At 43.7% G+C, this 22,749-nt stretch overlaps 1 protein-coding gene across 2 annotated transcripts in view; it reads left to right on the top strand.

The window, feature by feature from the left end:
- The first annotated feature begins 3,353 nt into the window (after positions 1-3,353).
- The window catches only part of HOMER1 (homer scaffold protein 1), a 92,453-nt gene continuing 73,057 nt past the window's right edge, over positions 3,354-22,749 (top strand). The window contains exon 1 of one of the 2 annotated variants that reach the window (XM_075136498.1): positions 3,354-3,532. Coding sequence is in view for 1 of the 2 variants with exons in the window: in XM_075136497.1 (XP_074992598.1) it covers positions 4,764-4,768 (5 nt within the window). In the remaining variant the exon portion in view is untranslated. Of the gene's footprint in view, positions 3,533-4,684; positions 4,769-22,749 lie in introns of those variants that run through there. The other variant, XM_075136497.1, reaches the window with a different exon arrangement.

The following is a 22,749-nucleotide window of genomic DNA, read 5'->3' as shown; positions in this document are numbered from 1 at the left end:
GATCTGGTTTTGGATGGAGAAAACAGAGGTATCATGGAAGATTAGGCAAAATGCAAACCCTTGCGGTGCTTCTTGCTTTTCCAGCTCTTCTGGAAGTTCTGCTGCTCTTCTAGGAGTTTGGCCAGGCCAGTGGCCATGTTGGTACTCAGCAGGCTTGAGATTCAGACAGCACAGCCATCTGTTTTTTTTCCATTTACGGGTATCCCCCATCGGGAGGTTCAACCCAACACTCCTTTCAGAGGTATCGATACTGCTGCCAAGTTTACAGGTGTTGCCCCAGCTGGTTGGCCATTCAGGGCAAGGGTGTCAGAACAGGGTTTGGCAACTCGATCGTTGGCTATGAATACACATGCCAGGAATATGCTACTTCAGAGCAGCAAACAACAGTCTTTCTCCTGCACCACCCTGTGCTTTGCCCTGCCTGAAGCCATCCATCTCTTGCTTGATTGTGGCATTGCTAGGTATCTTTACGGAGTAACAGCCACTGACCTGCTGATAGTTTCCATCAGGCAGCATGCTCTGCAGTTCAAGCCTTCATCAGAGTGCTCTAGACAAAGAAGTGTTCTAAAATAGCAGGGGAAAAACCCAAAACAACCAACTTACAGCTGAGCCTCTTGTCATCATGATTAAATTTCTCCATGTTATATTACTTCAGTCTTCAAGACGAGGTGATTGTGTATTGTTTCTCCTGTTAATGTCTATGATTTAATCACCTAGCTTGCTTTCTTTGTATCTGCATGTACAGTTCAGCCTTAGCTGATGGATGTCACCATGTTTTTGTATCATATAATAATTTGGGGAATGGCAAGACAGAGAAGTGATTTCAGTAAGCTTGGCAAACATAAACAAAGGCTTTTTCCAAAAGACAAATAATGTTACCTCAACCAAATCAACCTGGAAACTGATCAAAATTGTAAAAGGGTGTAATTGAGACAAAGCTTAAGGCTTAGAAAATGCTCAGTCAGACCTGGAGGAACAGTAACAATAAATATGGAAGGGAAGTAATCAATTAATATGGAGCTTCTACACTTAACTGTAATAACCAATTAATACTGTTTAAATGAACAATTAAAAGGAAATAAAGATGAACCATGAGATTTACTTTCTTTGTCCCTACAGCTCTGTTCCTCCACCCAGGATCTTATCAGTCCCAGTACTCATATTTTATTATAGGGGAGCATGAAATATATAGGGCATTTCACAAGTCAGTAAAGACACTCTTGGTATCCCACACGGGGTTTTTCTGGAGATAGCAGTGTTTCTTTGCCCCTGTATCTGTTCACACCTCTCACTCTCAAGTGAACATGCAATTCTTTCCACCAGGGCTCAGCATGTGTTTGGTTTCTTTTATATTTTTCTTTTATCTTCGGTCTCAGGGATTTCTGGTTTTGCACCCATACGGTGGGAAAACATACTTCATGCAAGCCAAATATGTGAACAAGCTGAAAGGCAGAGACAGATGGAGCCATCTCTGTGATATCTAAACAAAATACTTTGAACATAATGAAATACTAAAGCATAAAGCATTTGCATTAGTGTGTGAGTTTGAGCTGAAAGCACAAAAATGATGCAACAGAGTTACTCATATGTGGATTTAGAGCCTTAGTTTCTTTGCTCTTGATCTGCCCTTACTGTGTGCAAGATGTCATGTGGGACTTTTAGAAGCTAAAGAATCTAGGCTCCTAGCTACTTGACATCAAGGAATATATTTATAAGCTGTGTGTTTTTTACGCTTGCCTAGTCTGAATTATTTTTGATCACAGTCTCTTTCACTCTTACCACTCGTATCATATGGAAGAAGGAACTGTTGTGGATCTTCATCTTTCCCACACCAACACGGGGGACTGCCTCAAACAGTTTTACTGATAGAAGCCTGTACATCTGATTTGATTTTTAGTGGAAAATACATAGAGATTCATATGTTTCGGAGTTAGCACGTGAAACCCAACCAAGAAATGACAATGGCAGTCCAGAAAAGTAATGCAGCCTCACCATAACTATGCATGTTCTGAGCATTGCCCACAACAAACCTTGGACTGTTGCCACTCAGTCTAAAGTTTTTGTAGCTCAGTGCCTTTACTTTAGGTTATGAGGTAGCATGTGAGAAATGGGAAATTGAGGAAGCTGTTGTTTTCTCCCTTGTGAGGCAGTCTGCCTCACCGCTACTGCTAGGAATGATTCATGCTAGGTTTCTTACGCTTATTTTTGTTTGGAGAAGTTTCCCATGACATTTAATTTGTCATCTTCACTCTTCCCATAGCTGATTAGTTTTATAGGTCAAAATCTTGAAGCAAGGGTCTGTAAAACACATGCGCGTGTGAATTAAAATAACTTTTTGAGGTTGTCTGTCTTTATTCTGGGGAGATCAGATTGGTAGGTAAATCCTTTCGCCGTCTTTCATTCCAGTCACTTCCTGGGACACACTTGGTCCCAGGTAGTAGAGATCTTATGAGAAGACAAACAACCTTCTGTTGAAGCAACAGCTGTGAACATACCATTGTTGTTTTTGTCATGTTTTACAGTGCGTTAACATCCATTGGTAAAACTCAGGTCTTCTTCCACTTTTGTGTGGGGATCGACATCTAGTATCTTATCGATATCTCCCTCTTACGTTCCTTATAGTTTAATATGCCTCTGGTGGCTACAACATCACTTAAGCAGGAAAATACCATGACAATATTGAAAGTGGTCCTAGAAGTAGCAAGGAGCTGGATGCATGTTCCACCTGGGCTATCCCAATGCCATTGGCATTGTCTAGGCGCCATTACACTTAACTTTGTAAAGTCAGGAAAACCTGGAGAGTTAGTGAAGTATGTGCTGCACCTCAGATGAGCTGGGTGCCCAGCAAGGTAGTAGGTGGTGTTGGAGCTTGGGCTACTCTGTTGAATTAGAAGCAGCAACACATGCGCTCCGTTTGCATGATGCCATTGAAGACTAAGGCAAAAATAGTGGGGTCTGGCAAGCTCACAGTGCTGGCTGTTTCTTTGCAATGCTACTGGCATGGACGTGCTGGAATCTGCATTTTTGGGGGCAATTTTAGAATGGCTGCTGTGTTTCCTTCCCGGTTAGGCAGTAACGCCTAAGTTCGAAGTGTTGGCAAAGCAGGGGGACGCGGGCATGCGTTTCGGATAGGGGACCGGCTGCCTTTGGAGGGGGGCGTCCTGCCGTTCCCGCCCCAGGGCAGAGGGCTAGAAAGTTGCCGCAGCCGCGTTCCGCGCCGCCCGCACCGCGGCTCTCAGGCGCGGCAGAGCTCACCCCCGGCTCTCCCCGCCCAGCCGCAGGGCGCACCGCCCGGGGCGGGCGTTGCCGTGGGGACGGCGCCGCAGGGGGTGGGGGCGGGGGCGGGAGGAGGCGCTCCGGCCGCCGCCAGCGCCCCGAGGAGGCGCACGGAGGCGGCCGCGCCGCGGCGGGCCCCGAGCTCCCCCCCCTGCCGCCATTCCCTATTATAGAAGAGCTTCCGGCGGCGTGGACCACTCTGACATCATCCCCCGCACCCTGGTGACGTCAGCGCCGGGAGCGGTGCGTGACGTCGGTGCGTAGGGGAGCGCGGTGACGTGTACTATTTAAAGCTCCCCGGGCGGAGGATGGAGGCAGAGCGGGCAGGTGCCGCCGCGACCAGGAGCGGGCTAGCCGCGTGGGGTGGCGTGCGCGGGGGACTGTAGGGCTCGGCTCGGCTCGGCTCGGCTCGGCTCGGCTCTTCTCTTGCCTTCCCTTCCCCCGGGAGGAGCGGGCCGGAGGCGCGGGCTGCGCGCGGCGGCTGCGCCTGCCCACCGCGAGGGGACGAGCGGGCGGTGGCGGAGGTGTGAGGCGGAGGCGGGGGATGCGAGCGGGCAGAGGCAGCGGCTCGGGGGCGCCGGAGTAGCCGGGCACCGCCTGACGCGGCGCTCGCTCCTTTTTTCCCTCCCTCCGTCCCCCCGGCGGAGCTGAGCCCACGGCCCCGCCGCAGAGGAGCGCGGGCTCGTCGGCGGCAGCCCCTCCCGCCGCCCGCTGGCAGTGACCGAACCGCCGCGCCCCAGGACCATGCCCGCCCGCTCGCCGCAGAAGAAGGCGTGACGGCGAGGAGCGGACCCGCCGCCGCGGGAAGGAGGAGCGGCGCCCCGTATCTCCGCATCCGGGGGTGGGCGGGCGGGCGCATCGGGGGAGCGCGGCGCCCCCCGGTGCCCGCGGGGGACGCGCGGCCGCAGCCCGCCGCTAGCAACCTCACGCCGGGAGCCCGATGCCAGCGCCGGTGCCGCGGCTCGCTCTGCCTCCTCGGGAAAATGCATCAGTGCCCGCCACGCTGCCGGCGAGGGTGCTAGGGGGAGCGGCGGCGTGGAGCCCTGCGCGCACCGCCTGCCCCATCCCGCTCCGCCTCTGAGGCACACGGAGCCCTCGGCGGCCGCTCACGTCCCGGCGAGAAGCGCCGCAGCCGCCACCAGCCCCTCGCGGAGAAGGCGAGCGCCTCCCCGTCCGCCCGCAGGAGGGGACCCGTCTGCCCCCGGAGCCGCCGCCGCCCGCCTGGGGGCCGGAGCCGCTGCCTGCGGGCGCCTGGCGGGGCCGGCGGCCATGGGAGCCCGGCCCGCGGGGGGCGCTCCCTAGGGTGCGGGCGGGCCCGCTCGGCCCGGCAAGTGCGAGCCGGCGGCGCGGCCCCCCGGGCCTGCGCGGCGCGGCGAGCCCAGCGCAGCGGCCCGCCGCCACGGGGCTGCGGAGCTGCCGGCGCGGCGAGGAGCGCCCCGGGGACGCGGCCCGCGCGGCACCGCCGGTGCCCGGCGCCGCCGGCCGCCATGGGGTAAGGATCTCGCGGGGGCCGCCGGGCTGGTGCCGGGGCGGGGGGTGGAAGCGGCTGCCCGCGGGAGCTGGTGAAGCGGGCGCTGCTGAGTGCGCACGGAGGCGCGAGTGGTTTTACTGGCGGGGTGCGCAGAGAGCAGGAATCCTGCTGCGGTCGATGCTGTGCATCAACCCGGTGAAAGAAAAGCAGTGCGCTCCGTGAGGGGCGATCTGCAGAGGTTTGCCTCCGCCGTAGCCACATCGGGTCGCTGGAAGAGCCGTCTTGGCTTCCAGATCCCCACGGCAAGGACCTTCCCCGGGTCGTTAAGGGATGGTCAGTCCTGGAAACGACTGCTTTAAGCTGATTGTGAGAAGGTGAAACTTCAGAGCAGCGAAGGCTCATTTTAACTCTTCTGGAGCCTTCGGAGGATATAAAACAACGTGTGAATTTCCCAATGAAGTGAGGAAGGCTCTAAGGAAATCTGCTTTACAGCAGATCCCCTAGTAAATTGGGACATCCACTTGAGGGTTTAAGAAAATGAGAAGGAATGAAATCTTTGAAATTAATCTGATCGCATCTAAATTAGTAGATAAAAAAGTGACATAGATACCTGTGAAAACTTTCCGCAGTTGTATCCTTAGTAATTTGTATAGTGAGATGAAAAAATAAACCGTGCTACTGGGCTTGCCTGATAGCCTCTAAATGGAATGGAAACTCACCCATGTTCAAAAGCAACAGAAACCTGGTATGATTTGGCTAACTGCAAGGTGGAGGCAGACTTCTAATGCATTAACAAGATGCTGGTTTTCTAAGACTTTATGACTAGTTCAAAGTATAAAAGTTACAAATCATGTCCTTTGTATTTTGGTCATTCAGGAATTCGAATGTAAACCTGGTATATTAATATGGAAGTTAAAAGTGTTTATTTCCTCAAGACATTAAGGACACTTGGAATTCTCCAATTTATTAACTTCCTTGCATGTGGGGTGGTAACAGCTGCATCCTTGGCTCTGTCCTAGTCACGGGGGTTCACTGTAGAAGATGTAGGAAGGAATGACTTAGGCTAGCTTTTATTTCTCTGTTGTCTTCCCTTCCATTTAAAAAAAAAAAAAGAAGAAGAAGAAAAAAATCCCAAACAGAATAAACCCAAGCTTGCAGCTATCTACATATTCAAGAAAGTGATAATGTGTTTCAAAAACCTGCCAAAAGGCTAAATGATATTACAATGGTTTTGGTATATATTCTTAAAACTGTTAAGCAGACACAGAATCATGTAGCTTTTTCAATTCAGTTTATTTAAAATCAGTATTGTGTTTGTAGATATGTCAGTTAAGTGTATCATACTACAAATACAGAGAACTATTGAAGAGGAGTAAAGATTCTTTCTCCAGAATTAAATTGAGCATTTCTGAAAACAAAAACCTGACTTAAACAAAAAAAGACTCCCCCATTTCATCAACTCCAGTACTGCTGATGTTTTAATGTCATAGCTTCTTAACGAACAGTACAAATCTTATCTGTAGAGGGAGTTGAAATAATCCCAAATACTGAAGTTGTTGGAGTGATGACTTGAGTAGTATTTTGGCACGTTGAGGTCAAGAAGACAAAACTTGCTGGCAAAGATTTTGAAGACTCTCTAGACAGTACACATATAGAGTTCCTTTGCAGACCATCTTCTAACAAGGTGGACAAAACCAGAAATGTAGGTATGTGTTACTGATCATCTCCCTGCTCTCTAAATGTGAGCGAGCACTTCCAAACCAGGGCCAGCACCGACTCTGTGGATCTGCAGTTAAGTATTAGACATTTGCTAGTGTTCAGAGCAGAGGTCTTGATTCAGTAGCTATTTTGTATTAGCATCCAAATGCAGTTGCTCATGGATTTTGGAGTATTTCTAGGCCAAGGGGTACTGGACTCTTAACACTGGAATTGTAAAAGTAATCTACTGATACTCTACTAAGGTCTTAAAATTGAGTGCTCTAGAAGCAAGTTGCAAAATGGTTGATAATCCATATACCTGGCCACACGAGGATCGGTGTACTGTATTCAGTATTTAATGGGTACTGCTATCCTGCGTAAGCTTGTACAGTGAGCTTGTAGTACCTGGCTGGTGAAGACTTTACCTGTTCCAGTGGTCAGAACACAAAAAAATTGAGATGGGGGAGAAGAATTGGCTTGCCAAACCAGCAGTTTCTTTCTTAGTCTCATTTGGTATAGTGAAGAATTCGCTGTTCTGCCAGTGTAGTTCAGCCTGCTCGGCGCATTGAATACCATCAGGCAAGCCAGGTAATTATGCGCTGTGTATGTGATGGATAACAAGCTATGGGTGACTGGTCTCTGGACCAGTGCTGCTATTACATATTTGTTTTGAGACACTTGAAATTGGAGAGTGGTCTGTAGAGTGCAGTAGTTCCGGAGACACTCTTCTTAGTGTATCCCATACGTCTGTGGATGTCTCTCATCTCACAGGAGAAGGTAAACAAATCAAGCTCTGGGGATTGTGTAGGCCAGGCACATAGGATGTCCACTCTTGCTTCTCTCCTGCCAGTCTGTCTCTCCTCTCCTACTTCCTCAACCCTGTTGCATAAAGACAAGTTCTTACCAATAGTCCCTGTTGAGTGATATAACCATTTATTTGTGCAGGCCCTTCTGTTTGGTTGAACACAAAGAATATAGTATTCTTTAATAGGAAAACACGGATTTTTGTGTAAATAAGATGACCTCAGTATATTCTGTCCTAGTTCCTAACATGTCTCTCTTGTATTCCCAGTACTGAGAAATACAGAATTTGTCAGTATTGCACAATCAGGCTTCTCTGAGCAGAGGTTTGATTGCATTAAAAGTCCCCAAGAAATAGATCTTAAGTAACGTGCTCAGGATGTATATTGGTAGCCTAGATTATTGTATACGTTGACCAGGTAAATTCTGTGTTAAAGCTGCAAACCATCACTGTATTTCACTGGTCATTGGTACTGCTTTTAGTTTTAGCTGCGGGCAGGGGAGTTAGAGGTTTGTATTTATGGACTGTGATGCAGTCATTGCTTAGGCTGAAATGAATACACTTCGTGCTAGACACAGTATGGAAGCTGCACAGCCATGAATTCTGGCAGGGGTGAGAAGTTGGTGTCGTGTTAAACTTAATCATCTCTTGGATTAATTCTGCTTTATTAATGGGTAGTCTCTCCATAACTATTTTCCTTCATGGCCTTCTGTCTCTGGACAAGTATCCAAATTTATCTTACTAGCTTTTCCCTTTACTCTTGCTGAATGATAAGGACTTACAAGGTAAAAGCTTCTGTAAGATGTGCTTGTCTCTGTCATGTCACGTTAATCAAGGTGTCTTTATAAAGACTTCAGCTTCTCTTCACTTCTGTTGGACTATATTTAGTATGTTATCTTCATAAATGTGGTTATGATATGTGTCAGTTTGGGATGGCAGAATTAGAATACTAGGGTTCTTAAGTTGGCTGGAGAATATTGTGGAAGATGAGTATTTTAGGATGTAGTTATTAGTGTTGTAATTGCCTAGAAATAAGTATTGTATTTTATTTTTTGGCAGTCTGGAAAATGTCTGTTGCTTGTTGATCCACTCCTAGCTCTTAAACTTTCTGAAGGATGGGGAGTTAGTAATTTCTTTAAAGCACTCAGGATGCAGGGTCCCATTTTGAAGAGAGGATACTATAGTTGTAGAGGAATGGACAAATCATGCTAATTCTTACCTGTAGGATGTAATAATTTTTACAAAGCCCGTTTGAAGCTTTAAAATCTAAAAATATATGACAGTCTATACTGTTTGAACATATGGGATAGACAAATCTTGCTATGGAAATTGGTTTTGGTTTGCTGCCTGTTTGACTTGCTTTCGTACGTGTTTCCAAACCACACTCTTGTCCTTAAACTTTTCAGTCTCCTTTCTCAAGCTGGGTAACAAGACATGAACACTATAAAGCTGTTAGGAGCCAGAAGCATTGTGGATGGTTGAATTTGACCTGACTCAGGTTCTTTAACCTGTCTTTTTCCCTCCCACAAGGCTTAAGGATAGCTCTCCCAAAACTTTGTATTAGCAACAGTTCCATCAGCTATCCTCCGACACAGAAATATTGCAGATAATAGAGCAGAAGGTACAGCTTCTTGGCAGTAGTTCAGTGTTACTGCAATTTCTGGCCATCTTGCTATCTCAAGGGTAAAATGAGATGCTTATTGTGTGGAAGCAATGGCAGCAAAGTAGTTTATGCTGTCTTTCGTAGCAGCGTGGAGAGTGTAACAAAAACAGATCAACATCACTTACTATAGATAACACCTACAAAACTTGATTATCTGAAAAAAATGAGTAAGGTATAAATACCTAAACAGATGGACTGTATGTAAATCAGCTTGAAATGGTTAATGAACTACTTTGTGAGGCAGGAATGTGTGGAGACCTCTACCATGCTTACATTATCTTCTGTCAGAGTAGTTCTATAACCATGAAATAAGCATGAGAAATCTAAACCAGCTCTTCTGGCCTGACAACACATAAACAAGTGTCCTGAACACCATGGGGGATGATTTCCATGCTGATCTAGTGAAGGTATTTGTAATGCCTTAAGGTTGCGATTGATCTGTTTCAGTATTTCCATGCATTATAAAGATTATGTAGACCAGCTCTTTGGGTGGAATCCTAGTTCTGCTGAAAATAAACATTTCAGTCCTTCACATTCATCATGTTAAGATTATTTTTATTCTCAGTGTCTCAAGGCAAATGTGAGATGAATGCTTTGTGTGTGTGTTCTTGTGATTTTCTCTCCCAAATATTGCTTGGCCTACCGCAATCCCTGTTATCTTTGCAGGGCTCATAACCAGACGTCGAGTGAATACTTGGGGAAATACACAGTCTCAAAGCCAGATTGCAATAGCTTGAAATACTGTAACAAGTCAGCGCTTCTGATCCGGGGAAGCAATGACACCTAACTGGCATTAGAGTGCTTCTGCCTGCTAGTTAGCAAAAGTAATAAGTAGAATTCAGATATCACTTTTATGGGAATTTTGTTGGAAAACATTTATTCTTTATCATTGTCTCTTAAGACTGTAGTTTGATTTAAAGCTCTTAGCTGATCACTCTTTAAATCACAGCTTTCCAAATCTATGTCTATGTGTTAGTGTACTACAACGAGACGAGCATTATCTCGTGATGTAACACTAATTTACAAGTAGTTTCTCATTAGTATAGGTGCCTGGGACACCATTTTAGCTGAGCCTGTGGTTTTCTGTGGTACTCCAGATCAGTGACCATTTAAACAATGCAAACACTTCATACAGATTAGAAACCTAGTTCTACTCTTTTAGGTATCTTTAATTTTGAAGCTGTTGAGGCCTAAAGTAATTACTAAGAGCTGATGTCTCTTCTAATCCAGAAGTTATAGTTTAAGAGGCACTTAGCAAGGGAGCAGGTGTGGTGTAAAGATACGCACAATAAGGCTGAGACCAGATCTGGAAGGGAAGTCACATGAGTGTATGTGTATATATGCACCCAGAAATTAAGTGTGCTTGTGTTTTAACAATGTGCCCTTTGTATCTGAGACAGTTCTGCACCTGAGAAAAATCTCAGACTTCCACATGTGTGTGGTTATAGGCTTAGTAACAAGGAACTGTAACAATGAACAAAAGGACAAAATATTCTGTATTATTTAAAGTAAAAACAAAAATCAGAGTACTCAGTCCATCTCTTTTTTTTTTCTTTTTTTTTAAAGATACCAGGGTTGAACCATAGGTTGAAATGTGTATTTAAAAGCCCTACTTAGTTGAAAGCCTTCTGTAAAAAGAATTTGCAAGAGCACGCTTTCTAGTTCAGGGTTTCGTGCTGTTCTCCCTGTGAGTCTTTTTCAGATATATTCAGTCTTAAAGGTAAGGTGCAATGGGTGTGGAAGCATTGCACTGTGAAAAATCCACTTTTAGATATAATTTTGATAATAGGTTTCTTTCCCCATTCTGCTGCATGTATTTTAGTTTTTATTTTTATCAAGGCTGGGCCATGTGAGATCCACCAAAATTAGTATTGTGTTAAGGACAGGGAGGTTAGAGGGGAGAGGAGGCTGGAGGGAGCTGTGGTTTTATTCCACCTGGGCCTTGCGCTATGCGGTGTTGGGCTCTGTTGTATCTACCTAAAACCATGATAGTGGTATTAATGTCGTCTGCTCCATTCTGCAAAGTAATGGAACTGTGTTTGAATACTGTATTGATTTTCTGGAACTGCATCACAAATATGCTTCTGGCAACACACTGCATTCTGACACGCTTCTCTGGTGGCAAGTAGTGGTGAATGCCAATCATCATTAAAAAAATTAGTTTAGGGAGACACTGTTTAAACATGCAATAGATGATGCTGCATTGCCAGATACAGCATATATTGACATTTCCAGTATCTAGTCATGATTTTTTTTTTTTTTAGCTACAGATATCAAGTTAGCTAACTTAAGCAGTGCGCATCACTCGTTTTGACTAATGGCTTTTACCTGAATAAAGAGGGAAGAACTTGAAATCATAGAATCATAGAATCATAGAATCAGTAAGGTTGGAAAAGACCTCTAAGATCATCGTGTTCAACCGTCAACCCAACACACCATGCCCACTACACCATGTCCCTAAGGGCCTCATCTATACGTCTTTTAAATACCTCCAGGGATGGTGACTCCACCACTTCCCTGGGCAGCTTGTTCCAAGGCCTGACCACTCTTTCAGTAAAGAAATTTCTCCTAATGTTCAATCTAAACCTCCCTTGGTGCAACCTGAGGCCATTTCCTCTTGTCCTATCGCCAGTTACTTGGCAGAAGAGACCAACACCCACCTCGCTACAACCTCCCTTCAGGTAGTTGTAGAGCGCGATGAGGTCTCCCCTCAGCCTCTTCTTCTCCAGGCTAAACAACCCCAGTTCCCTCAGACGCTCCTCATAAGACTTGTGCTCCAGGCCTTTCACCAGCTTCGTTGCCCTTCTCTGGACACGCTCCAGCACCTCCATGTCCTTCTTGTCGTGAGGGGCCCAAAACTGAACACAGTATTCGAGGTGCAGCCTCACCAGTGCCGAGTACAGGGGCACGATCACCTCCCTGCTCCTGCTGGCCACACTATTCCTAATACAGGCCAGGATGCCGTTGGCCTTCTTGGCCACCTGGGCACACTGCCGGCTCATGTTCAGCCGGCTGTCAGTCAGCACCCCCAGGTCCTTTTCCTCTGGGCAGCTTTCCAGCCACTCTTCCCCAAGCCTGTAGCGTTGCCTGGGGTTGTTGTGGCCCAAGTGCAGGACCCGGCCCTTGGCCTTGTTGAACCTCATACAGTTGGCCTCGGCCCATCGATCCAGCCTGTCCAGGTCCCTCTGCAGAGCCTTCCTACCCTCCAGCAGATCAACACTCCCTCCCAACTTGGTGTCATCTGCAAACTTACTGAGGGAGCACTCGATCCCCTCATTCAGATCATTGATAAAGATATTGAACAGGACCGGCCCCAGTACTGAGCCCTGGGGAACACCGCTTGTGACCAGCTGCCAACTGGATTTAACTCCGTTGACCACAACTCTCTGGGCTCGGCCGTCCAGCCAGTTTTTTACCCAGCGAAGAGTGCACCTGTCTAGGCCGTGAGCTGCCAGCTTCTCTAGGAGAAATACATAGTTCCTCTCAGGTTTTCCTTCTTCCATATACATGCAAATGATTCACAGGCACTGTTTTGTCCATCTTTGTGGCTGTATTCTTTGTCAACATCTTGATCGTTAAGTTTGCACTGAGCTTGCCACCAAAAAGTAGGAACAACAGAAGATGGTGCTGCTTTTTCCTGTTGTCCACTGCAGCACAAACATTTGTGCAGTGAGCCACATCACTGTAACCTAGCTGACTGCATGGCTGTACAAACACAGGGGTTGGCACAAGGGAAGCGTCATTACAGGTGGGATAGAGCTACCTTTTGCTACAGCAGTGTCTGTTTATTCTGTCGGAAAGTGTTCGAAAAGATCCAGACTCAGAGCTATCCCTGTCCAAGTGTGCTCCTCAGTTTTGAGGCTCAAGTCTGGAAAGGTTTTTTTGAAACTGTCCACTAGGTTGAGTCTGACCTTGCTGAGAAATGGCATTTTTTCCCCTTTCGGTAGTGTCTTTCGTAGTAAAAAACATAATAGGTAATATTGCCGGGGTTTAGAATTTGGGTTTTTTAAATGCTTTTAAATGACTTATTCTGTAAATAGTATCCTATAGTCTTGAATCCATAGTTAATCTTGAAGCTAATCTTGTAACAGGACATATAATGACATCTTCCTTGAGTTTTGAAGACTGAAGAATGAGCTTTAAATGGTCAACACTTTACAGTGAAGTGTTGGTGAAATAAATCATCTTTGACATGTGTTCTAGCAATTCCTGCTTCTTGTGCCTGTTCATTTCCAACAGCCTACTAGCCCTGGACTGTCTAAAAAAATCTAAAAGAACAGACTGTGTGACATTGGAGAAACCAGTGTTTTCTCCAACACATGACTTACTGTGGAGTGTGCAGCCATGTCAGGGCTTCTTAGGGTATGAAGTGTTTTCCATGCAAATAAAAATAAGCATATGGAATAATACATGGTGTGTAGCTCTATTGTCAAATCATTGCATGCAGTAACTGATGTCCTAAGCAGCTATTTGGCCAATTGGCTTTGAAACTGGAACACGTGTGCTTTTGCACTAGCCCTATTTTTCACTGACTGGTGTGTAACTAAAAGTATTAACCTGCAATTAGACAGGAAAAATTTATCTTGGATTAACTTACTTTCAGCTTCTGGATACTGATTTCCAAGTGCTTTTTCAACATCCGAGTATATGTCCCTCCCATGTCAATATTTGTTCTTGTTCTTTTACAAAACATAGAAGGATTTCCTCTGTCTGCTTTAGCAAGCCTACTACCCAGGCATCCAGAGCTCTCTGCATCTAGACATATGTAGGAACTGGGTTCCTACCAGGAAATGATTGGCAGTGTGATTTGGGAATAGGTGGTGTCCTGTTGATTTGAGTCCTAGGTAGGCTTGGTTCTTCAGAAGCACTGCACAGCTCAGATGGCAGCATGTCTGGCTATGTGTGATAGTAAAACTCGAAGGATCTTTGGGAAGCTTTCTGGAAAAAGACACAGGCACTGAAGCACACGGTTAAGTGATGATCCATTTTAATGGGATTTTTGCGAAACATGAGCACTAAACTCTAGATTCCCTGAATTACCTCACGTCTGAATGCAAATGCTGCCCATGTGTCTTACAACAGATTTTAATGGGCCACTCAAGATCTGAGATAGTTTTTACTGATAATTATGTATTTGGTGACCTTAAGTGTGAGATACATCTTTTAAAAAAATCCTCCCTTTTTGTCCACATTAATTATGAATTTCTAAAATCGGGTTGGGACAAAAGCTGGAATAGTTCTGTTACTGGGATGGATTGAAGGGCGTTATAGGGGCCTTTTCTATAACATCTGCCACTTACTGTTATCATTAGCAGGATTTGAGAATTAATATTATTCTGGAGCGAAGTTCTCAGACAAAGGAAAACGATTTGCTGCTTCCCCAATTGTTCTTACAAAGAACAATTTTACTTATCATGAAAATATATCTAAAGAGTCCTTCTCTTCTGCTCCATAGTAACAACCTCAAATCCTAGATTTAAAGAATACTGCTGGTCTTGAGTGCTCAGAGATGGACATGGTAATCCTCAAATCACTTGCACTAACTCAGCCTTCACAGGTAGGACCCAAGTCTAGATCCTGTAAAGGTGACCTTCTGTTCCACCTTCTTGCTTGTCTTGTTGTCTTGCTACTTCTGCCACTGGCTATTTTTTTTGTAAAACTCAAGACTTTGCTGATTCAGAGGACTTTGTTGTCACTTACAGCAACATGTGTAGGATGTTGCATATGTTTCTGGAATAATTTGGAAAAGAATAGTTGAACACCCTGGTGGAAGAATATTAACTGTCAACACCATGTTCAAGTTCAAAGTGGTTTTACAAAATCCAACCATCCAAACATTCTGCAGCCCTGGAAAATACTATTTATGTAGCGGGAACCTGAAACAGAGGTTTGATTTGGTGTCCTATATGGCTCTGGACAAATCCTAATGAGTCTATTTAGACCCTAAAAATCGCTGACTTGATGATCCTGCGACTTGAGTATGACAGTACTTTTCTGAAGTCCCTCAGGAAGAATATGGGTGGAATTTACCCAGTTACTGAGATACAGACTTTCGTCTTCACCCTGTACAAGTCTGGCTAGCTTCCTTATTGTAGAGGAGAAATATTGGGAGGGATAGAATGATGATTTCAGACGATGGGTAAGTTAACCGATTTTTGGAAAACCAGGTCATTGAATGCTGCCTCATAAGAATAGCAGTTTTGCAGCAAAGTACATGACTGTATGCTGCTATTAAGAACTTGATAACGCACAGTTTATGATTAGCATTGCGGGTTACAATCATGAAGTGAAATTTCATCTTTCACGTTTGAAAAATGCAGCTAGTATTCTTGTATGAGAAGCTTGTATTGAACAAGAAATATCCCTAACCAGAGTGGCACAATAGCAGTTAACCTTCTTCATTGAAACTTGACAGTCATGTTGACCTTCTTATGTCACCTGACACCTTAATGAAGGCCATTAGAAAAAAGACAAGGATTCTGGTTTCAGATACCATTATGCCTGTATGCCAGAGGTTTGGGAAATTAGTGGTAATGATCAAACTTCACACAGAGCCGATTAAGTAATGATTAAAACTGATACTTTAACTTTCAGATAAAAAATTTTGATCTAAATCATCTGGTCTTATATGTATTCTGTTCATCTTCCTGAAGAACTGTTTCTCTTTATTTGTTTGTAAACACTGAAATTTTTTTCCAATTAAGTATTGTATTAGTACTTCCTACTCATGGCATTCTATTTACTAGGTTAAGCAGTTGTATATCATAGTATGTATTCTGTTTCAAAACACAGAACTTGTGAGAGAGTGGGAAATGGCAGTTTCTGCTACATGGACTTGTATTTGATGCTTCAGTTAAACCTTTTTTGGAAGTAAACGTGAGCACCTAAGTGCTCCAGTTCAGGAAGACTATACCACATTTAGCATACATAAGTAAAATGCTTTTAAATACAGCTTTCTTTAAAACTTTGCCATGCAAGTAGCTAATAAACCCGCTTGTTTCTGGCCACTGTTTATTTCATGGATACAGAAACATTAGGGCTTGGCTTCTTGTATTTAATATCTATTCTGATATTTATGCACAGGAGTGGGTGAGGGAGGCTTTTCTAGTTCTTGGTTCGTACATAGATTTTGAATGCATTGAATCCTACCAGTTCATTCAGGTACCACGTAGGGAAAATCGTTCCTGTTCATAAAAAAAGGTCATACTGAAATAACTAGCTAGCTCTTAACAAGCACTGATTCCTGGTCTTTGATTAGAGGCTTCCTAACTCCAGTACTGTGTATCTATTGCTTGAATGTTTTTATTGAACTATTAAGTATAGGCCACTAATGTAGGCAATTTGAAGTCCACGTGAAATAGGTAAGAAAATTCCAGTTTTATCTGTCACACAGGGATTTGAGCCAACACTTCTGCACAAACTGTATGGTGTGCATTTTGTTGCTCAGTTTGTCAAAATGCTGTGCAGTTTCCTGAGATCTGCTTTTTTTCCTGTAATTACACTTCCAACAAGTAAATTAACTTCCCTTGGGGTAAAGTCCTGATACCTGCCTGTACCTTGGGGTTAGAATTACAGTCATCGTAGGTGCCTTTCTGAAGCATAAGCTATATTTTGAAGTATGCTTTGCAAAGTGGTTGATAATCTAGTTCCAGTACAACTAACGCATAGTACTTTATCAGCCTCCACCAGCACAATCAAAGCAAGCGCATGAGCCGTCAATGAAGAAATGTTTCTTTACATTATTTGGATAGCAATACCCAAGGGTAGTGCTACTGCATGGCCATTGCGTTTCCAGCACGGTCGTCTTCCCTATGAGCTGCTCATCAGTGAGACAACCTAGTCCAGGTGTGTCTGTTCCTCTGCAGCTGTTGGGGCCCATCCCCACGGCACAGCACTTGGCACAATCCCTTGGCTGACGTTCACTGCGCAGACCTGTGTACCTACTCCCATGTCAGCCTCTGTAGCGGGCTGTGCATGGCACTGTTTGCTCCATGCCAGTGTGTGGTCATACTGGTGTGTTTAAAACCAGATTGTGCCCTGTATGCTTGTTGTGAATCTTGCTGTTAGGGTGGAATGTTGCCTGACAGTGCAAGGCACATTGTTGGGGGAAACAGGATTTGGAGCCGTCCTAGGAATGCCTTCAGTGATTTGACAAGCAAACTGCTCTGGAGGTCTGTCAGGAACGGTATTTGGGTGTCCTGCCTGAGGAGGAGTCTCAGAAAGTGTTTGGCATATGTGTGGTGTGAACAGTCAGGGAACTGAGATCTGTCACTTCCAATTACACCTCAATATAGATGCAACCACTGCTTCCAAAATTCAATACTGTTTATTAGGCTGTAAGGTATCAGAAGGGAGGGACTTGCTGGCATGGTAATGGCATGCTCAAAGTGAATTAAAGAGGCTGTGCTCAGTGGGATGATTCAAATTGATTTGTTACTTATGAATATAAAATTAATTTGTTTACCTTTCTAGGAGACTAATTCAGTTCCTTGATACAAATGAAACAATCCAGTTCTCATCTTGTGATGTGGATCGGTGATTCTTTTTGAAACTTAGCATGCAACTGTAGCAGTCTGGATGGGATTGCAAATTGTTTGAAGATCAGTTGATGGTGATTGTGATGAAATGCATGTTTATTCAGCCTGGTTCATTTTGCTCACTCTGTATGTAAGTTCTGATACTTCCACTGGTGCTGGTGGAAGCATGACTTCAGCTTTGAGGTGTCTGTGGTCAATGTGCAGGTTGTGCTAATCATTTATTTCAGGGTGTTTATTTCTGAGGGTAAAGTGTAAAAGCTCTCAAAACTGACTGTTAACTGACAACTTCTTAATGTTAAATAAGGGGTTTGTGGATTTTAAGCTAGACGTGAAAGGAATGACAAATGCCAGGCCCAGTAAAATAAAAAGCATTTTCACATGTAGAAGGCATGTCAAAATTAGTAACTTGAAGGTGCGGAAAGAGGTGAGGTGGACTTGGTTGATGGGCCGAGAAGTGGTAAGGAGGTGTGATAATTTCTGTATGAAGACCTACAAGGAAGCAAAGTGGAAGTTTAAAGCCAATAAGGAGGGTAATGAAAGAAAACTGGTAAGAAGCATTACAAGGAGGGGTTATGAAGATTGTGGTCCCAAACGTTATTCTGCTACAGAAATATGTTTGAGACAAATTCCAAGTGTCTCATAATAAACAAGGAAGGTATGTATTCCTTGGTTTTTCTGTTGTGAACAAGTTGCTGAGAGATCTAGTCTTTACAATAGCAAAATTATGACTAGTGTTAGTTTAGTGTTATCTTTCAAAGTCAAAGATGGTTGGAAGAACAACAGTTAAACTTAGCATCATCTAAAAATACTAATTTTAAATACTGTCACTGTTTACCATATAATTGCTGATTATCTTGATGGAAACACATGATGAATTGATTCTATGATTTTGTCTTCCTTCTAATCCTTTTTAGGTTCCAAAATTCTCATCTGTCTCTATTGTCAAATGCCCCAGCTTTATCTCTGTTGCCTCATACCTGTGAAATACAGCCATCAGAACAGAAATTCTTGTCATAGGCAATGGTGAGACTTGATGGAATGCACAAAATCACACTGAATGTCAGATTAGAAAATACTGCGTTTATGTTGTTTATTGAACTCTGCCGTGTTTTATGGAACTTAACGCTAATGTGGGATTGCCACTGTATTATTTCAGTGCTCTGCATGAGTGCATGTCCTAGTGCCAACCCTCTGTTCTTCGTTCCTTCTTGCTGCACTAGCTGTGCACAGTGACACTTGTCAATGCTGCTGAAGGATTTCATTGCAGCAATTAAATTGATCTAACCAAACTTTAGGACAGAGGGTGTTGATTTTTGGACAGTCTTGTGCTTTCATGTCGGGACAAAGCAAGGAGTTTCAGTCTGTCAGTTGCTTGAATGTGCTACTCTGAGTGGCACTTCTACCACTGCTGTCTTATGACCCTTTTATCCCACCAAACAGTATGATGAACATCAAAGAGTCTTCATGTGCTTGCAGGGTGATGTTTTTCCCCATCTGTGCCTCGGCAACAGCACCTAAGTGGCCCCATCCGATTTGGCTTAATTCTCACCTTGTTTAGTCAGCATCAATCGGTCTAATTAGTTATTTGTGAGTGGCATTAACAGCCCTTCTCACAAACTGAAAATTGTTTTGCAAAGGAAATTACTGAACTTTAGATCACGAAGAGTCCATGAACTAATTTGAGAGTGTCTGTAAAATGTGGCAAAGAAAACATGCTGGATGGGAATAGGCTTGCATTCTGGAGATTGCAGTAGATTGAAAATCATGTCCCATCTGGAGCCTTCCTCCTCATCCCCTGGAAAGGAGAGCGCTGCTGGGCCTGCTTGTAAAGCAGAGCACGGAGTCCTGGCTCACCAGCAACGTCTCTGGATCCCAAAGCAACTTCTGCTTCTATATTTGGAGAGCTGTGCTTGTTCTGCTAGTATAGGGGTTTTCTTTCTCTCTTTTTTCTTCTTTTTTCTCCTTAAAACAGTAGATCTTGTAATGGTTCTGAAGATTACGGATACTGTGCCTGAGGACCATGTCTAGAAAATGTCTATTTATTTAAACTTGAGAAAACTTGTGGTACAGAGGGCAGGAAGCTGTAACTTACTCGTTGTATGACTGTGTGTTAAAGTGCTGTGCTAAGTAACAGTAGAAGTTCAAGCTGAACGGTTAAGCTGCTTTATGTTCTCCCTTAAAATATTTGCATGAGTTCTGTGAGAGTAATCTGACTAACACACAACTCCATTGCATGGGAGATTAATTTAGATGGAGATTGCAAAGGAAAGATTGCCTCTCTACAGAGATTATCAAGGAACTAAGGGAATTACAAAGAAAACATGGTTATCAGTTGCTTTTGGACCTTCCTAAACTTTTTTTCCTAACAGGTATGAATGACATCATTTCTTCCTTTGCTACATTGTGCTGTGTAGGCTTCATTCCTCTCATTTCTGTTTGTGTTGCAAGTGTGGCAAAGTTGCTTTTCCATGCTGTAGAATGGAGGGAAATGAGTATTTTTAGACCATTGCCTGCCTGTTTCTTATTCCAGATGCAGCTTAGCTTTACTCTATGTAAGGGCTGTTGCGGGAGTGTTAACATCTAGACTACTTTCAGAAATGTCTCATTAGCCTGTGATTCCAGGGTTCTTTGTTCATAGAATAGAACCTGACATTAGGTTGTTTTTCTGTTTGCTTCTGGTTAACACTTCCAGTGACGAGATGTGGAAAATAGCTATACATCTTAAACTTAATTGTCTACTCGTGGAGACAGAAGAACTGCACTCTTGACTTCCTTGACAGAATTCTTGGACAGAGAAAAATCCAGGAATAAAATACAACTTTGGATCAATTTTTGCTATCATGATCACTTAGTATTTTCACTGTAGGTAAATATCTATACTAAAATTCAACCTAAGATAGTTTAGCTGCTCTGAAGTCATTAAAAGCTGATGATTAGTTGTAATTTAAAACAAAATTTAAGGTAAAAGTTAATTCAGAGATACCGTTGTCCACTTACTTGCACGATTTAGAGGAATTATCACTTAGGTACGTAGAAAAATTCTGAAGATGCCTATATCCCTGGAATAACTTAATAAACTGAAGTGAAAAGCGTGAAGATAAAGCTGAGTACTTGTCCTTGGTAATAACACTTTTTGTTATCTCATCTGACTCCCAAAGCTCTCACTTGATTCATGGTATGAAGATGAGCTTTTGATGGTTAGGTGGAAGGAAAAAAAAGGAAGACCTTAGAGAGATGGACCTTCATGCAGCTATTGGAGGAACTTTCATAGTCAGTGATAAATTCTTGGTGTGGATGTTTCCTGTAACACTGGTTGCCTACCTGCAGAACTGGAGCAGCATGTTCTCCAAGCTGGGGGCATTGGAGAACAGGCATTCCCCCCCACAGAATTATGGAAGTGAAAGCGAATCCAATGTTTAACTATATTTCTTCCTTTTTTTAAAATCAGGATAACGTTATACTGTACCTACCCTCCAGGCACCTTTTTTACTCTTTAGTGCAAGCAGCTCCATGTTCACTGATACTGTACCAAAAATGTAAGAGTTTTGTTATTTTTTTTTCCTTGCTCTAGAATATAAGACTTAATTTTAAGTAATATCTATTTTATTCCAAATATAGGACTTTACATCTTAACTGGCAAATGTAATTCAGTGTGTTCTGTTTGGATCAGGACTTTGAGGGCATGTTGACTCTGTCAGAGCTCAGCAGGAATGCCTTTACCATCTTGGGAGCCCCAGAAAACGTCAGTGCTAGACTGCAAGCTGTTCTGTACAGTTAGGAGGCAGACTTCTAGCAGAGGTTCAGCATGGCGAGGACAAGCAACTAGTGAGATACTACCTATATAGCAGGATGAAATGCCTGAGCTACAGATGTAATTGTCACTCACCTCTAAATAAGCTGAATTTTACTGCAGAATCCTGTGCACTGTGTTCTTTCTCTGAAGAATGTGCATACATTTTCATGTTTCAGTTTTTGCTTTCTCCAATTTGTGAGAAAGCAAAACATGAGATTCTGCTGTTGATCTGGACATTGAGCGTATCTAGTAAGACCCATCTGATTTCACTGTATCATGGATGAATATAATCCATTGCTTGTTTGAAGGAAAATGAGTGGACACTGTCATTCAGATTTTCACTGTATTCTGAGAAATAGTAATGCAACTAGAGAATTCGCTTAAGTCTTCGCTACTGGTATCTCAAATTTGCTCTGAAAATTAAGAAAAGAAAAAAATTTAAAACATCTGTCATGCAGTGACGTTAACACTGACCCACCAAAATATTTTATTCCATCAATTTAATGAATTTTAAGTTAATATGTTAAAGCCTTCCCCACCTGATGTTAAGCATCTGAAGATGGGATGAGAAAAAAGACAATTCTTGGCTTTTGAGTGCTTTTGCATTTTCTGTGCCTTGTGATATGGTGAGAGCCAAGGAGGGCTGCGAGAGGGTTGTTCCTAATGCAAGATATTGAGGGCAGAATCTGTTTGCTTGGTATGCTCAAAGTATGCTAACTGAATTAGTGACTAACTTTATTACCAACACACTTCGCAATATCTTTGAGGTGGATATATGTGTGTGTGTGTATGTAAAAACACTGATCAGAGTATGTCAAAATGAACGTGACACAAAGGCCATGAAGGCAAGCAGGACAAAGAAGAGTATTGGAGACAAATATTTAGGGGACAGCTGTTTAAGGGACCCTTGTTCCTGATGTTTTGTAGGGTTTCACAGTCAGTGAGATGCCTGAACAGAAGTGCCGGTGAAATAGGTTGGAAAAGTGTATTTTCTAAGAGAGAGGGTGCCAAGGAAGGGTTGGTCAGGTAAAATGAATGACTTGCAATGAGGCAAGAAGGTAGATCTGAGAGATGGATCAAAGCCAGGTCACCTGGGTCCTGGTCTAAGACTTGCTCCATTCTCCTGTGTCTGGGTCTGCCAGCACAGGCAGTGTCCTGTCCTGCCACCACCACTGTCCCAACAATAAACTCATTGTGCCTGGCTTTTCTTGTCCTCTGTGGAGAGTGGGAACGTGGGCACTGATTTGTCCTGTGCTTTGCAACTCTGCCAGCTTCCATGCTGTTGATGTTACTAAATTTGTGAGACTGTAATCTCTGTGCTGTGCTACAGTTAATTTTAAATCTGTGCTGTAGAAGCAGCTCTTCACTATTCTGAAGTTTACCAATAACTACTATCCTTCAGTGGTCTCTTATGAATGGGAAGCTCAGACAGAAGATGCATGAGTTTAAATGAACTTTCTCATTGTTCTTCATAATTATGTTTTTTGGGTTTGGGGTTTGGTTTGTTTT

The sequence above is a fragment of the Calonectris borealis genome, chromosome Z (genome assembly GCF_964195595.1).
Source record: "Calonectris borealis chromosome Z, bCalBor7.hap1.2, whole genome shotgun sequence".
NCBI lineage: Eukaryota > Metazoa > Chordata > Aves > Procellariiformes > Procellariidae > Calonectris > Calonectris borealis.
Note: the sequence above shows the minus strand (reverse complement) of the source record. Positions and strands in the feature narration are given on the sequence as shown.